At 35.2% G+C, this 18,893-nt stretch overlaps 1 protein-coding gene across 1 annotated transcript in view; it reads right to left on the reverse strand.

Moving 5' to 3' along the window:
• Positions 1-15,249, reverse strand: part of LOC137244153 (uncharacterized) — a 317,140-nt gene extending 301,891 nt beyond the window's left edge. The window contains exon 1 of the mRNA XM_067772744.1: positions 14,662-15,249. Coding sequence (XP_067628845.1) covers positions 14,662-15,120 — 459 coding nt within the window. The 5' untranslated portion in view covers positions 15,121-15,249. The remainder of the gene's footprint in view (positions 1-14,661) is intronic.
• Positions 15,250-18,893: the final 3,644 nt, after the last annotated feature.

Below are 18,893 nucleotides of genomic sequence, written 5' to 3' on the forward strand. Positions count from 1 at the left end.
GTTCCTGCCAAATTTCATCATGATATCTTCAACAACTGACAAATTACAGCTTGCAAAAGTTTTAAATTACTTTCTTTTAAAAGTGGGCGGTGCCACGCCCATTGTCCAAAATTTTACTAATTTTCTATTCTGCGCCATAAATTCAACTCATCTACCAAGTTTCGTCGCTTTATCTGTCTTTGGTAATGAATTATCGCACTTTTTCGGTTTTTCGAAATTTTCGATATCGAAAAAGTGGGCGTGGTTATAGTCCGATATCGTTCATTTTAAATAGCGATCTGAGATGAGTGCTCAGGAACCTACATACCAAATTTCATCAAGATACCTCAAAATTTACTCAAGTTATAGTGTTAACGGACGGACGGACGGACGGACGGACGGACATGGCTCAATCAAATTTTTTTTCGATCCTGATTATTTTGATATATGGAAGTCTATATCTATCTCGATTCCTTTATATATGTACAACCAACCGTTATCCAATCAAACTTAATATACTCTGTGAGCTCTGCTCAACTGAGTATAAAAATAAAGAAATAATGGATTCTACTACAAAAATTAAAGTTGCTGGATCTTCTGAATTTTCTGATATTTTCTCACTCAAAATTCCTATTGTCGAAAATAAGTTTTCAAAATTACTTAATGAATTTCCATCTATTACCTGTGAACCAGATTATACTAAAAAAGTTAAACACCATACGGTTCACAGGATAGAAACAAAAGGTATTTTACCATTTTCGAAACCAAGACGTCTTGATCCAATCAAACTTAAAATTGCTAAAGCTGAATTTGAATTTTTAGTTAAAACGGGTATATGCAGACCCTCAAATTCTCCTATTGCATCTCCACTTCATCTCGTTCCTAAAAAAGGACCAAATGATTGGAGACCTTGCGGAGACTATCGAAGACTTAATTTTATTACTACACCAGATCGGTATCCTTTACCACATATTCACGATTTAACAATTTATTTAAAAAACAAAAAATTTTTTTCCAAAATTGATCTTGTGCGTGCTTACCACCAAATTCCAATGGCACAAGAAGACATTCTCTAAGAAACATAAAACATTTACAATTCAATACAAAAATAATATTAAAAATATTTCAATTGATTTACTTAAACCAGCAAACATACTTATTAACACTAATTTAAATACAAATACATTAAACAACAAAAATCAAAAAAAGGTTACATTTAATATTAATTAATAATTTGTTTGTTTCAAATTTTCTTGGAGGGGGAGTAAATATAGTGTTAACAAATTTGTACTCTTTACTTTAATTTTTAAAATAATCTTAATTGAGTTTTCGTGTTAACTTAAAATTTTGAATAACTTCAAAAAAAGAAAATTCTAATTAGTTGGAAAATATTTAAACTCAAAAATAAACAAAAATAAATTTTATATTGCAAACCAAAATAAAAGAGTTTTTTTAAAATATCAACTTGAATGTTGATAGAGTTGCTCCGCCCTTTTTCATTTGATTTGTCTAGGATACATTTAATGCCATAAGTCGAACAAAAATTTACCAATCCTTGTGAAATTTGGTAGCGGCTTAGACTCTAGGACGATAACTGTTTTCTGTGAAAAAGGGCGAAATCGTTTGAAGCCACGCCCAGTTTTTATACACAGTCGACCGTCTGTCCTTCCGCTCGGCCATTAACACGATAACTTGAGCAAAAATTCATATATCTTTACTAAACTCAGTTCACATAATTATCCGAACTCACTTTCTATTGGTATAAAAAATGGCCGAAATCTGACTATGACCACGCTCACTTTTTCGATATCGAAAATTACGAAAAATAAAAAAAGTGCCATAATTCTATACCAAATACGAAAAAAGGGTTGAAACATGGTAATTGGATTGGTTTATTGACGCAAAATATAACTTTAGAAAAAAACTTTGTAAAATAGGTGTGACACCTACCATATTAAGTAAAAGAAAATGAAAAAGCTCTGCAGGGCGAAATCAAAAGCCCTTGGAGTCACGTATACGTAGAATCATTTAAAAAATAACTAAAAAGAAATCAAATGTTCTTTCCAATTAGTTAATTACGTTGATAATTATAGCTTTCACCGCAATTTATGCTCTGACATATTTTTATATTCAACGTGGAAAATGAACGCTACTGCGGTTGCAACTTGCTTTGCCAAAGTGGTTATTTCAGCCAGCTTACCGCAAGTATTTAGTACTTTGGCTACTTGGCTGCAGCTCGACGGCTTGGCGTGCCATCAACAGCCAAAAAGCATTAGCTGCAAGCTGTCCAGACAACTCGATGCAAACAAACACATGCACACATATGCACAAATTAAGGTTTGTAAATTGAACCAATGCCTATGTATGCATATGTGTATGCGGCAGCAACAACACGTCTCCTGTCACTTATTTGTATGTCCAGTGATGCCTGCAATTGTGTCCTCACGAGGCAATGTTGCCACACATCTCCTCGGCATTATTCATCCTTTGTTTTGAATTGACAGACTGTCTGACTGCTGCTTGGCTAGGCCAATGGCTGGGCATTTGGGCTGATGCATCATTGATAGCTTTTGCAAACATCATTGCTGGTTAGAGTATCCTGCACTCTTTCACTTTTTTGTTTATGCATTCATTGGATTTTTTTGATGTTTTTTCTATATTTATCATATTTCCTGTTTTCTCCCTATTTGGGTTGTCGTCCTTTCAAGTAGAAAATAAAAAGAATGCTTTGTAGAATTTTGTTGGCAGAATTACACTGGCATTAGAGCACTTAAGTTTAAACTGGAACTAGTCATGGGTAGCTGCAGCAAACTCAGTTATACTCCACCCTAAAAATAAAATAGACTGAAATTGATGATGTCACTTGATATGGTGAATGAGCTTTCCATTTCTTTTTATTTTAACTGTCAGTATGCTTTCTCAGTGGGACCTACATATTTCACCCCATATCCCTAGCGATTCATTTGTCCTTCGAACTTTTCCATTTACTCACATTGCAGTGTAAATTTCAATGATTTGGTTTATATCTTTAAATTTTATTTTCCATTCGAAGTTTGATTTTTCACTTCAGTTGAGATTTTCTCTATTTTTACTTTTCTATTTCGGTCTTCACTTCCGTTTTGTAGCCCATAGGAATTGTGTGATTTGTACATTTCACAGTGGTTTCATATAAAACTGGTGCTACACACAAACACACATATTGAAGAGCTTCCTGTGGTGCACCTTCTGTGGAATGTCTGAAGTTTTAACGTTTAATTAGCAGCACTTTAGTTTGCCTGTGGCAATGTTGTTCACATCAATTCAAAAACTTATTTGAATTTGTAAAAATGTACATCTGTATTAGGGTGAATTTAAAACCAAGCATTTTTACAATATCCGTTAGTGTTGGAAAAAATAGCATATGTAGTCAGCATCAAGTGCTAAACAATTTAAAAATTGTTCAAGGCGAAATCTTCGGTTCTGCAAAAAGAGTTAAATTTGGGAAACGTGTTTTAGAACACCCCTTTTTCGCAAAAATTAGAGTAAAAAGAAACCGTAAAGCCATCTTAAATGTTTTGTCTCGAAAGGCATTGTTACGCAACGATTACCTATACAAAGTTGTTTGAAAGTCCGATATGTCTTAAAGTGGCATAACCAATTCTGGCAGTACTGCTAAAAGATATGTTACCTTGAAGATAATAAGAAAATAAACGATAAGCTCCATATAATAGTAAAAGCCATCATAACTGACGCTTATGCTGTTTTGGCCGTTGCGTAGCAAGTTACGCCAGTCTTCCATTGCTGGCGATAGTTGACTACAATTCTAGCGTCCTAATATAGAATGTGGGTATCTACACTGTTTTTTCGAAGATTAGCCATTGAAAAAAAAACGTCAAATTCGCGTAGAAGGAATTCAAATTTGAACTTTTTTTGCATCACATCCAAATTAGTCCAAAATACTTATTTTCTATAAAAATGCAGCATACATTGTGGACAAAACAAGAGTGATATCTTACCCGTCAACTGCCTGACAGGATTTTCAACATTGCTACTTTTTTGCGTTTTGACAGGATGTTCATTATGGCGGCGCATACGACCGGCTATTTTCAGCGGGAATTAGAAAGAGACACAGGATGAGACCACGATAATCACTTTAAAAACCAGGTGATAGCTTCTATTTGTAATTGTGACGTCTATGCAGAAGATATCACAATTTTCTTATCCGCAATGGCAGCATACGTTGGAAAGTTACAAACAACTTAAGTTCAATATGTAATTTCAGTAAGAATGTAGATACTCACATTTTTTTTGGACGGCAGAATTGGGAGCACCATCGTTGAAAGGGATAGCTGGAGAGCTTAGCTATGAGAAGCCATAAATTCATTGAATTTAAGCAGTTTGGTCATATAAATTCGTGATACCGAGTCACTTGAAAAATAATAAGTCTTGCCAGTGTACTAGAGGTACACTAACTACTGCAGCTTCAAATTCTTTGCAGTATATTAACTTTTAAATTATATGGAAACTTTTTATACTCAAAAGTCTATTAAATCCATTCACTATACTCCTCTTCTCTTCTTTATAAAATTGGGCATAATTAAATCACATTTACAATGTCTCTACTTTTAGCTTTTTTCTGTGCAACTATAAAAAGGAGGAGTCTTAGCAATTAAAAGGATCGGCAAAAACAGGCTTCGCTGTTACCAGTTGGCGCAGTTATCGCCTAAAAGGAATCATTGACGTGTTCTGTTGCAAGTGGGCCAACATCGCTAAGGTTTATTAATGTTGATTAATAAAACGGATATGAAAGGCATAGATTGGTGTATTAGTTAAGTAATAAATTTAATTAAACAATTTTTTCAGGCTCACTCTTACCTAGGTTAAAAATATCACGTATGGATTTTGGACCCGATTTCTGACAATAAAGGGGTGTCACACAGAAATTGACGTTAAGATTTTTCTATGGGTTCGCGAAAAATTTTAATTAAGTTTTTTATTTTCTAATAACCAAAATCGATAAAACTATAGTTGGAGTTAAGGTCCTCATTTGAAAATAAGTGGCTTCTTTTGTATTAGTTTAGATTTGTTTTTTATCAAAATTATTATTTTTTATTGTTAGAGCGATGATACAAATAATGAGCGGTAGTTCCACTTCCTCGGTTGCCATCGACCCCATTTGACATATATAACTGTGTTTTGACATTCCCTTTTGAAACAGCGCCACCACATCCTTAAAAAACGCTCCTAAATGATATTTTTGTTTTCGCAATTATACTTGCCTATTTTTTATATTAAAAGAAATTGGAAAACATCTGAAATATGAATTTATTGTATGAAGCATAGGAAAAACATGCGTATACGTAAGACATAAGTCCTCCTTGAATTAACTGACTTGTTCGCCTATTTTTTGGCATTAAGAAGCTGTTCCGGCTCGTGCGAGGGCTTAACCAAACTCCACAGCGCCCTACTATGTAGTTGAGTGGCCTGACACGCATATAGCGGGATATTTGAACCGAGCTTTCCCCTCACTGAGCCACCATGTGAAGTAACCTTAGCACAGCAAGGACGCTACTGCCACTAAGGGATTTATAAGCTAAAGGAAGGTCACAAAAAGAATCCAGTAAGTTCATAAATTCTAAAGGCAGCAAACGTCGTGACCGGTTGTCACCAAGAAGATGATCGAAGCGACAAATCAGTTTGTCAGTTCCTGACTGTAGTAAGACTAGATCGGAGGTATTTCTAAGGGCTTATATCTATCGTAACATAGGCTGCAGGTTGGCGCAGAAGTTTCAATGTGGTCACATTAAATCGTTCCAGAGATGGTCGGGCCTGTACCTTAATGGTGCTTGCAAACGGAGCATACCGGATCTGGCAAAGGATCATCAACATCGACAATAGTTCCGAAAACATTGGGAGAGTGCCTTTATCGCTTCAACCACAAAAACAATATATGTTACATATAGTGGTGAGCAACATACTGATATGTCCAAGTTGCTAATATTCGTCACACTGTCCTCCACCTAAATCTGATCGTTCTCAATCCAAACGCTGCTAGTCTTTCCAAATGTACTACTTTCATATTGTATCGTGGTTTGCCAAAGGCGTTTATGCGATAAACAGCATCCTTGATCCGATTGACAACTTTGTACGGGTCTTCCAACTTACACTAAAATTACGCGGACAAGCCTTCCTTTGTTGTGGCTTGTATAACAGCACTAAATCTCCTTCAAGAAAATCTTCTGAGTCAAATAATTATCCTGGTTCTTCTCACAAGATCGTGTATTGCTCTCGTCTTTTCTTCCAAGATACCAGTAGATTTCCTGGCATTTCTGGCCGCATCGGAATTTTTTCTAAACTTCATATCAGCTTGCAGAATCTGCCATTGGTAAAATTTGTATTTTCGGGAGGCTGACCCCGTATCTCATGCACTGCCGACCTGAAGGATCAAGAATAACTAATTTTATTGAGTGCTCATGGGCTGAGAATGCAGTGCAGTTGTCAGGAATTTGGGTCCTTATGCTTCCATGCAAACGTCTCAGTTAGAAACGTCTTTGTGATTCCAATAAGACCTTTTCTTTGGCCATTGTGTGGGACACCAACAGCGCCAGGGATCGTTGTCCTTAAGCCAACTATCTTTCAAACATATCTACTCTCCCGTATTCGATGCAAGCAACCGGATATTAGGTGTACACTGTTCCGCTGTGCCCAGTATGACTACGCAACACGTCTCTGCTGGCATCGCCTCTCCATTTGGTCGTTCGGTTTGTTCGAGCTCTTGTATCACATGCGACAGATCTGTATTTTCTATCTGACACTGTTTTAGTTGTCCATGTCCCATTTATCCGTATACATTATTTTCATAAGCCGGATATTTATAATGTCTTAATGTATTTCGGTCTAGGGATGAAAATCAGCACTAAGTTATAGTTTACAAAAGTTTATATGCGAAAGAGAGAAGAGTCAAGGATAACAATCCTAGCACGCTAGAATCAGTCGAAGTAAAAACGACATCGAAAGCCTTAAAGCAAAGGTGCATACGTATATATCCCTACTGCGAGACACCACCGGGGACAGTTAGAAGAAAGTAGAAGAGAGAGAGTGGTTGGTTGAAGGCGCGAATGTAAATGCGCACACACTGCGTGGGAAGGAGGATGTACGAATGGCGAAGGTGAGTCTCTATTTTTTTTTTATATATAGACAATTTGCGGATAGCCAACAGAAGCAGTCTCTCTGCATATATTGGGCCAGCATACAGCAATGTTTTTGACATTACATTGAGCTCTGACCGAGATATATCAAAGTATGATTGGATGGTACTGAAAAGCGGATGAACTATTTAGAAACGGCGCAACCCTCAAAGATTGTTCCGTAGACGTCCCATTCAGATTGCTCAAGATTCGGAGAAGTCAAGAGTTACACATGACTGAACAAGTGGGAAAGGTGTGGACCCAAGCGCGGGGCTGTAAAGTGTCGAAGATAATGTGTAGGTCTTACAACCTTAAACTAACAAATTTACTCCTATCATTAAAAAGATAGGACTGTTGACTTACGAGTTCTCGCGTCACATGCGTTTAAATTAGGCTTGGTCACTGATGGCAGATGTAGGAACGACGGGTTAAAGGGGAGAACGATCGATCACATTTTGTGCTCACGCCCTGCGCTTGCCAGGCTAAATCTCTGACTATTAGGAGCTATACAACAGTCAGATCTAGAAGCAGCATGTGGTATAGGTTCTAGAAAGCTTTAAGTATCTGCCAAAAGGCCGAGATTATTTTATAATATAAGTTCTGGTTTTTGATAGGGTTTTTAGCTTGGTGGTTGAACAAACTTCCGGTAACACTTTGTGAAGTCCTCACAAACCGGCCAGGCCAACTTAATCTAACCTATAAAGCCTTCTTTAGCCTCAGATTTCGAGCAGTGTTTGCATTCCAAATTACATGGTCTTCGAGACATTTAGACTCCCAAGAAGCATGGCGACGTATGCCCATGTCGATAGATGCAGTTCAGTTTTTCAAACATGTTAAACATGCAGTTCAGTTTTTGTACTATGCACCGCTGTAATTATTGTAATCAAAGAAAGCTTTTTATATACCCAAACTTTTACGCCAAAGGCCTTTGCCACTTTTCTTCTACTTTTGGTACCTCGTGTAATCAACTTTTAGCCATCCAGTAGTGTAAAAACCGATTTTAAATTAACGATTTTTTAAAGAATTTACCTAATCCCCTAAAATATTTAAATGCATTTCGTTAAATTTTACTCAATTCTGAAGCTTAGTTCTAACTAACTACTAAAAATTTTACCATCTTCTCCACAGCTCTTTTATATCTACAATGTGTGAAGTTATGTGCATATTTACAATATTAGATCTTAATTTTCCTTTTACACAAGTTTCAAGCTTAGAATAAGAATTTATTACTGTAACTGTAAAGCCAATGTCAGAAAGGAATTGCACTCACTTCAAAATCTATGAATAGAAAGATATTCAATATTAAGGAATCAAATTGAGTCAGTTGCACGAAAGGCGCATCAACTTGGCTTACCCTTGTAACAAAGCCAACAACGATTATAATGTAGTCTAAGGTCTTTTATCCGCATACGCTAAGATTGAGAATACATATATACATATGTGATTATGTATCAGGGTTGGGCTATGTGTATTCAATCAAAAGTTATTCAAACAATAAATTTAAATAAACCCAAAAGAAAATAAATTTGAAAAAAATAAATGCATTTATAAGGAAACGATTTTATTGAAAAGCAGCTTTTTAAACGGTTTTATTTAGCTTGACTTGACAGGTACGGCCGTTGTGAACGAATTTTGTAATTAAAATTTAAGTATATTCCCGATAAGCTACAAGCTTGAAACTTGGAATATAGTTCAGAACCCGATGACAATGCACTAATAAGATTAAAAAAACTCCGATAGGTGGCGCATGGATCGGAATATTTCAAAAAATCGTATTTGTGGTCCGATAAGCTCATATTTGGAACACATATTACATACAGAAATAGAAATCGCTTTATAAAAAAAAAAAATCCCGCTAGTCCGGTAGAAGTGACATCAAAATAATTTGGAGTTCGAGGAGGGACAAGCACATGTGGCACCGATTCGAGTAAAGTCTTCGGAAGGATTATGTATTGAGGACTTAGGTTGTAACAAATTGTCAGGAAAGAGTCCGTGTAATAATGAGTTACTAAATGAACTAAATAGAATGAGAGGCGATAAAGACTATAAAACTTGAAAATAAAATAATATAAATTTTTTTTTAGTTAAACGGTTTTATTGAAAATAATACTTACATTAAGTAATAATAATACTAAAAACTAGAAAATAGTTAGGTAGGTCCTAGGTACCAGCCATCATACCCCTCATCAATCTAGGGCGTTTATCAGACAATTAAATAAAAGCGTTGGGCGCGTGAAATTTCTATAGATGTGAGGCATAGCATAACCTGAATAAGGCTCAGTTGGTCTTACTTATGTCTATCAATAGAAATTTGACGCATTCAACATTTTTATTTAATTGCCTGATAAACGCCCTAGATTGATGAGGGGTATGATGGCTAGTACCTAGGACCTACCTAATTATTTTCTAGTTTTTAGTATTATTATTACTTAATGTAAGTATTGCTTTCAATAAAACCGTTTAACTTAAAATTTTTTTAAAATTATTTTATTTATTTTGCCTGTCTAACTAAAGGCAGTATTGAGCAGAAACAGTTATACAAACTCAATAATATACCAAGAACACATTAAATATAATTTGTAAAGAGAAATAGAAGTAGCAATTTATCAGTCAAACAAACCACCGCTGTATAGCTAAATGGTTAGCGCAGCGTGCCTAAAGCGTACTAATGATGAAGGCTTAGCACCCTTCGAAATGGATCTATCTAACTATTCCAAAAGCAAAATATAATTCAATTGTAGAAAAATTACACAAAAAAAAACATATCGTTCTGGCCTTGAGCTCGAATCGAACCCTGAATCCTTTATCAATAGGCCGATAAAACAAAAACAATTGCAAATTCGATATTGAAATGATATAAGTTTACTAGCAACTTCTAAAATAAACCTTATTACCAGTCCAAGTGTGGGATAATTGTTAAACAAAAGAGGATTTATTCTGACATTTTATTGGGTTAATAGGGGCACCCATTAAATGCCTTACAAAGTGTGTAAACGTATAAATTTATCTAGTGCGTAATGAACTGTGAAAAATCAATTGTACAATTGTATTATCCAAATTTTTATAAATTTAAGCGTACATTTCCTGGTGTAAATGCGGTAAACTTAACGAATTTTGTAAGCATAACAGCCATCATTTTCATCAAAAATCTCCAACATCAGGACGTCTTTGTAAAGACGCTTTAGTTTTGTAGTTTTGATTTTTTTCTTAACCTTGACATTTCTTAATTCGTATAATAATCACATTTTTTTTTACAATAATACAGCTGATCGACAGTTAAGTTTGCGAAGAATATTACTAAGTGTGTTCGTGGAGCAATGTGTGTAAACGGGTATAATTGTACAACTTATGAATTTATACGCTTCAAATTATATTTGAAAAGAACGGGCGCTTTCTGCAAAAACACGGGTTTTAGTATTTTTGATTCACTCATCGACTTGGATTTTACGTCCAATTACGGAGCATCCATTTTTCTGCTTGTTGAACTCAACGTGTTTATTCAGCTACCTTATAGTGCTTAGATTATTTAAAGTATTGGTTACAAATAAAATGTTTCCTCTTAATATTGTAGTGAAAAGTGAGAAATAATAACAACATAACTGAATATGCTATATTTTGTCAACATCTCCCTGTGCTGTGTTAAATTTAAACCAGCTTTTGAATAAGCTGAAAATGTCTAATAAAATTAATATTAAGGAACAATTCTGAATAAATCCAACGAATTGTAAAATTAAAATGACCGTAGACCGCGGTAAAAAGGGTGTTATACTTTACTTACTTACTTGGCGCTTACCCGTTTAAATGGTTTGGCCGCGCAACAAGACACGGCAGTCACTTCTTTGTTAGGCTAACTGGCGCAAATTGGTAATACCGAGGGAACCTAAATCGTTTTCCACCTGGTACTTTCAGCATCCATGGGCGGGTCCTGATATAAAAACATTTTTGGCCGGAGCGTCATTTTACATTCGCATAATATAACCTGTCCAGCTGTGTATTAATTCGCTGAACTACGTTGATGACTACATGAAGTTCACACAGCTCATCATTAACCGTCGCTGCCGCGTAGAGTTACTCCAGAGCCGCTTCATCCGATCTTGTTATGGGCCATGTTTCTGCACAATAAAGCAGGACGGATACGATAAGTGACTTGTGCACTATCTACGTTTGTCGAGAGAGGACTCTACTTTTCAATTGCCTACTCAGACCAATGTAGCGTTTGTCGGCAAGGGCGACTCTTCGTTGGGAAGTTATATTAGGAGTACATCTTATCACATTTTCCTAGAGTAATTCACAAGCTTTGAATGTCAGAGCCATTTCCTATAGGAACATTACACTAGACATCGGAACGCGCCTTAACACGAGGGTCGTACCGATATTCAACCGCGAATATTAAAGCGACAATGCGTAGCATGAGTTACACACTTATCAAACTTCAGTTTTTCCTTTTCTCGAACTAGTGCTAGCTGCATTCTGCTCCATACAAAGGATGCCAAATTTTCTTAGGTGATTTTTTTTGGAAAAACTAAAATGGCATTTGCAGTTGATTTATAGGCATTTGCAAACTGGCACGACAGCATTAAACGTGCCATGAAATCGACGAATATCGCATGCTTACAACAATGCACTTGACGAACCTTTCATATCGATGGCAAGTTGATCACTCATACGCCATGTACGCCAATAAACGTACCACTGAACACATTTTGCCGCCAATATTGGCTACAAAGTACTTAACATATTATATTCAAAGTAGACAAAAGCATAAATTGATATACATAAGTGTACCGCATCTGCATCAAAACACGTATGTAGTATACCAGAAATTTATTTATATACTTTAGTATATACATATGTACGTCGATGTAAACACGATTCTATGCAGTATGTAGCTTGCTTTTAGTTTAAGTTTTGTGGCTTTGTATGTGGTTTTATATATTCATAGCATAGTGAATGTTGTAATTAGTTGCGAGTTTATTAAAATCGAAAACTGAGGTCACATATAAACTCAACTAATAAAATGGAAGCTTCCGATAGAAAGTTTTATTGTTTTAACGAAGCCTGGATTTTAAGAACTTAGTTGAATTTTTAACATTTATTTATGTAGCTATTTTATCTTAAGATTGAACAATCTCTTAGAGTAGATGTCAGGTTTTTAATAGTTATTAAGAAACAATACAAGTCCTAGCATCAGTACCTCAGTACTGGACAAAAGGAATTATAATTATAAGCGCTTGTAATTGAATTCTTGAAGTACAGGCACTGTAGGTGTAAGAACTTCCTTCGCTTGTTCTTTTTTGTTTCTTCCAATCCTCCCTTTTCTCTCTTTCTCCCTCGCATATCTCATTTTCCAAATGTCTTTGGCTACTTTTCCCTTATACTATTACTTCTCCTCCTAAGTTCTCTCCGTCTCGGTTTCTTTCCGTTTTCCGTCTTCCTGACCCTCACCCTCCTTTTCACCGATTAGTGCTCAGCCTCTCGATTCCTTTAACACTCCTTCATTTTTATACCTTGCTCCACACAACAGATTTTTCAATTCAGAGGATTTTTGTCTTGAAACTTGAAATTTCACAAGCAGCTAACATATGTACATATATGGCATGCATTGTTGTCCGAAAAAATTGTTACGGTCGGATATATCCACAATATATTTCCCATACAACCGATTGTCCAGATAAGACGTATTACGTAATTTCTTTCTAATTTAACATCTATAATTTTACAAGATGCTGACGCATATGACATATACTGTGGTCTAAGAAAATCGTTAAGATCTGTAGTATATGTAATAAGGTGTGTCCCATACAACCAATAGTTAAGATTTTACGAACTTTTAAAATTTCATCAGATAATTGTTCGGTACAGTCGAATACAGTCCGGTTCTTACCCATTCCTTTTAAAAACCGTTTATTTTCCTCTGCCTTAAATTTTCCGCAGCCCATTCTTTATCCACCGTCCCCTTTTGTTCTGCTAATCGTCATACCTTTGATTCTCATCTTTATTTCTATTTGTCTCCCACTTTCTTTCCTTTTTACTTCCTCTTTATATTCCCCTTCTTCTAGCTCTCTTTCCCTCCACCTTTCTCTGTTTCTACTTTCCCACTATCCCTTTCGTAACGGTTCTCCGCCTTTTTATTTTCTATTCTCTCCCTTTTCTTCCTTAGATTTTTTCCTTTTCGCCCTATTTTTAATACCTCATCACCGTTTTTCTTTCTCTAGTTTACTATCTCGTCCAATTTTTCTGAATGTTGATATTTCAAACATATATATATGGGGTATTCCATCCCATTTCGACCAATTTTGAACCCGACCCCTTTAGAATTGGCTGAAAGTTGTTCTTCTTTTTCTAGCTTACGAAAGACGTTTTTCAGAAGTTCTTCAAATTTTTTCATCCAACTCAAAAAAAGTTATGAATTTAAAAAAACCACCGTTTTTTTCAAAATGCTAGAACTTTTTCAAAAATTGACCGTTTGGGATCTTTTTTTTTTTAATTTGTTTTTAAATGTACTGTTCGGAAAAAATTCAAAAAAATGTTTAAAGTTTTTTTTGTAATTTTTCAGTTTTTCGAGATTTTTCGAATTTCGCCCTTTTTTTCTTATAAAAAACTTCAGTCAATTCTGCAATCATCCCCACTAATCTCGGAGTGGGCCGAGAATTTTTTTTTTTTATTTAATTGAAAGAAATAGCTTAAATTTTTTTTGTATTTTTTCCGAAAAGTACATTTAAAAAACTTTTTTAAAAAAAATTATCCCAAACGGTCAATTTTTGAAAAAGGTATAGCATTTTGAAAAAAACACCGTTTTCCAACTCAAAATAAGTTTTAAATATTTTGAAAAAACGGTGTTTTTCAAAATACTATAACTTTTTCAAAAATTTACCGTTTGGGATCATTTGTTTTTTAAAACATATGTTTTTAAATGTACTTTTCGGAAAAAATACAAAAAAAATTTAAAGTTTTTTTTTTTCAATTAAATAAAAAAACAAAAACAATTCTCGGCCCGTTCCGGGATTAGTGTGGATGATTGCAGAATTGATTGAAGTTTTTTATGAGAAAAAAAGGGCGAAATTCGAAAAAATCTCGAAAAACTGAAAAATTACAAAAAAAAAAACTTTAAACATTTTTTTGAATTTTTTCCGAAAAGTACATTTAAAAACAAATTAAAAAAAAAAAGATCCGAAACGGTCAATTTTTGAAAAATTTATAGCATTTTGAAAACGAAAACGGTGTTTTTTTTAAATTCATAACTTTTTTTGAGTTGGATGAAAAAATTTGAAAAACTTCTGAAAAACGTCTTTCGTAAGCTAGAAAAAGAAGAAAAACTTTCAGCCAATTCTAAAGGGTTCGGGTTCAAAATTGGTCGAAATGGAATGGAATACCCCATATATATATTCTTTTTTTTTCAAATAAACCAATTTGCGTAGACTCAACCACTTATATGGCATTTGCGCATACATATACATAAGTGCATAAATACAGTGTTTATATTTTAATATAATATGTAATATTTGGCATAACTCACCTTGTTTGAGTATCCATTGAACTTAAGCAGTTTCTTACAAGACTTGCCACGACTTTCAAAGTAAATTTCCTGTGGCGTGCGACGTGACTGCGGACGACGGGTAAGACCTGATTTGCATACAGCCGAAACAACAGATGCCGCACTTGGTGTGGCTGCTGAATTATTTGTGCGTAAAGTTTGGTGATTTCCGGTGATGGGTAAAAGGCTGTTGAAATTGTTGTAGTCACTACTGCTACTGCCAGTTTTAGCTGTACTGCCAGCGCCAGTACAAAGTAAACGACCGAGTATACCACAACAACTAATGTGATGGGCGGGTGGACTACCAGGAGGCAATGGACTCAAGGTAAATGACGGTGTGCTGTTGTTATTGTTTAGTTTGTTTTTGTTGCTATAGGAACCCGAGGAGATGGTCATCAGTTCGACGCCGCTTGTTTTTCGCAGATTAACATCCACTTCCATGGTCGGTGAGATTGCACCCTTTTGAGAGGATTAAGTGGGTGTTGGCATATTGAATGGAGTTCTGATTGTTAGTGGAATTGTGATTTTTTACACAGCAATAAAGCACTTTTTTGATTTTCATAAATTACTTGTTGAACTTTATTTGTTTTTTGCCCCTTTGCATCCAACTGCATTCACAACAGATTTGTTACGTAATTCCATATACTGCGTGACCATTTTGGTTGCTCTTGCTTCACTTCACTACTTTTTATTTGTTGAAACAATTTATAGCGTTAATATTAAACAAGGATTATTTTGAAGTGCATAAAAATGAAGGAACCCTAATGCTTAGTTTGAGCACTCATAAGAAGTAAGCAGTCTCTTAAAAACTGTTATGCAAAAAAAAAAACAAGTGGTTTTTTTCAGACCTCCTCTGCTGACCCGAAATATGTATATAAACTTGCAGGACGCATATTAGCATTGTGATGACGGGTGGATTTTTTTCATTTCCTTTTATCTTCAATGACTTTGAAGTTTTCATAGCACACACATTTTCTTAGTTTACATCAACTTCTTCACTTTGGTTTTGTTTTTTTTTTTCTTGTCATACATGTTTGTTGGTTTTAGCTCAACATATTTATCTTCTCCATGAATAAAAGTCTTATTTGTTTTTGGGTTGCTTGCACCCATTCATGCTTTTTACTTCATTTGCAGTTTTTCAGCTTTTTTTCATTTTCTAAAATTTGAAAACTTTATATTCTCATAGAATTTTTTTCTTTAAGTTTATAATTGTGTATCGTCCTTAGCAATTTATTACAAAAGCTGCTCAAAGAAGATCACATAAAAACCATAAGTAACTATTCGAATGGGTATAACATGGTAAATGGTACCAGCACTTAACATTTCCTGCAATGATTGCATAAATCAAATTTTTTTCCCACATAACACAAAAAAAAAAAAAAATTACTTAAAAGTTATGAGTTCGAAATGAAAATCTTTTAGCAATTTGTGATTCATTTATTTTTTTATTTTAAATAGGAATGTTATAGCGAAATGGAGGAACCTATAATTTAAATACTGCCTCCAAATTCATTTGTTAATGCAGATTGCTTTCTGACGTCGCAAAGATTTAACATTAAATCCTGCATGTTTTATCATACAAAATTGAATCTCGAAACGCAGAAGATATTAGTTATGGCAACCTACCACTATCTTATATGTGGGGTTAATTTTTTTATAGGGATGACAAATATTTTTTTAAGATTTTCAAGTTAAGATTTTCTAAGCGTGAGTGAAGTAAATAAATTTAGGAAATTATTTTGAGACTGAAGTGCTTCCAAAAAATGCAAACTGAGCATGTGGTATTTGTAATATTTTCAATACGAAAAAACGTCAAATAAAGCTACTGTGGAGACAACGCAAATAAAGTGGACGTCGCGGTAAATGAGAAGAAGACGAAGTACTTCCTATCATCGAAGAAAACATCGGCGCATTCGCACCTTGGCCACCACGTCACCGTTGACATATTTAAATTAGAGAGTGTGAAAGATTTCGTGAATTTTGAAATCAGCGTTAACAGCAAAACAATGTCAGCTTAGAAATCAAACGGAGAATAACTTTTCCCTACTACTATTACTACTGCTGCTACTTTGCACTGAGTAGACAATTGAAAAGTAAAGTCCACTTTCGACGAAAAAAAATCACGCTCTACAAGTCGCTCATCATATGTGGTCTGATGTATGGCTTCGATTTTAAGAGAAGATGAGGTCGCTCCTTCAGTGCTCGAGAGAAAGACTCTCTTGAATATTTATGCCGACGGCAAGCATCGAAGAAAGTATAACGATGAGCTGTATAAGCTTTATGCTTACTATGACGATAGTGCAGCGAATAAAAACCGAAATGCGTCGCTAATGGACGAATACACTCCCGCCAAGAAAATATTTCAGTCGACACCGCAGTTTGGAAGCATCAGAAAGGGAAGACCTTCACTCAGTTGGAAGGGGCAGGTGCTGATGGTGGAGACAGTGCAGGTTAAAATATGAGATTTAATAAATCTTAACAGATAATGCTCTAAGTGGAGTTATGCTGTTACTTTTTAAAAGTGCCACAAATCAAGCGAATTTTAATCCTTAGTTGTAATTTTAAAAGAGAAGTCTTCTCCCAACTCCACCACAATTTTTTGACATTTTGTCACAAGTAATGTCAACTCAAAATTAAGTTTAGTGAGAAAGTGTGGTGGGGTGTGACACTCTTTTTTTTTAACTTCATATTGAAAGCTGATATTACAGTTCTCGCTTTATTTGGCGTGTAGCTCTTCTTTTACAAGTTTATTTTATTTTTTTGGATGGTTTACTGCTCATTCTCTAACAAATTTTATATGTTGACGTTTCAGGTTATCATAAACTTATATTCTCAGTTTCATTGAAATCGATGCATTTTTGTTTGGACTCCTAAAAATTGGGAGCGTGGCAGTAGCCCAGTTTTGCTTATATTAAAAAAAAATATCTGCAGTAGTTTGGGATTTAATGATTAACTACAGCGAAACTGCAGCACGAAAAGTACTTTTGACTGCCCTTATATAATATCGCAACACTGTGCCGCTCTTAGGAAACATCTCCCAAAGTTTGCCCCAGTGGGTTAGGGAGCTTAGAATACACCCGCGGCAAGTATGCATAGCGTAAGAGGCATCTAAAATACCAAATTGATTCAAGGGGTTATGTATCGTTACCCGTTCAAAGGGTTACCAGCGCAATATATAGCTTCTCCAACCCAATTCTCAACCTCACCTACCCGTGTCGAATCCTGTCTCTTTAACAGCCAAGGCTCTGATGACCTCAAAGTCATCATGGATATGGGGGTGGAGGGCGGTATGGCCTAGAAGTTTTCATATGGTTATACCAAACCGTTCCCGAGATGGTCGGCCTAGCACCTTAATGGTGCTTTTTACCAGAATGGACCGGAAATGCATCGGACAAAGAACCATCAACAACGATAATACTCCCAAAGGCCTTAGGGGAGTGTCCTTATCGCTGCAACAACAACAACAACAACATCATCTCTGCAATTTGTTGATGATAATTGAATCCTGGGAATTAGAATGACCACAGACATATCAAAATATAAATATTCAATATAAAAATATAAATATTCAAATTAAGTTATTTCATAGGTTATGGTAGTTATGTTTTTAACAAACCTTTTGGAGGTGAGGGTCTCCAAATTGAAGGATTAATAACCTATCAAGTAAATTGCATTAAGTAGAAATATTTCGCTTATCGAAATCTGGTTAGCAATTTGAGTCTGAGACAAAGTTTAGATGCAAAAAAATAAATTATCCTTATTTTCGTACTTAACTCCTAATCGGTAATTATAAACAAATTCTAGACACGCCGAGACTTTTTTCGACCCCTAGACTTGGCTGTTAAGTTTTATCCTATATAAAAATATGATATGATAATGTTGCTCCTGGGGATGGGGTATATTTATAAGTCTAGACTAACTTTTGAAGATGGTCTAAGTCTGAAAATTAAATGTGGATTATATTAGCGTTATGAGTTTAAGTTTAAACCAGAAAAATTAACATTTGCATTTACGGAAGAAAAGTGGTGGTATAAATGCGAGTGTAATCATAGCTGGGAATTTCTTTATCATTTCAAAAGTGGATTGGTTACTAACTCATGTTGCCTACTTTTATCGACCACGAGTGGTTCGCCCCACTGACGTATGTGGCAACACCCACGAGTGTATTTCTGCCATGAAAAGCTTCTCAGTAAAACTTGTCTGCCTTGCACAGG

This window comes from Eurosta solidaginis, chromosome 3, assembly GCF_040869045.1.
Source record: "Eurosta solidaginis isolate ZX-2024a chromosome 3, ASM4086904v1, whole genome shotgun sequence".
NCBI lineage: Eukaryota > Metazoa > Arthropoda > Insecta > Diptera > Tephritidae > Eurosta > Eurosta solidaginis.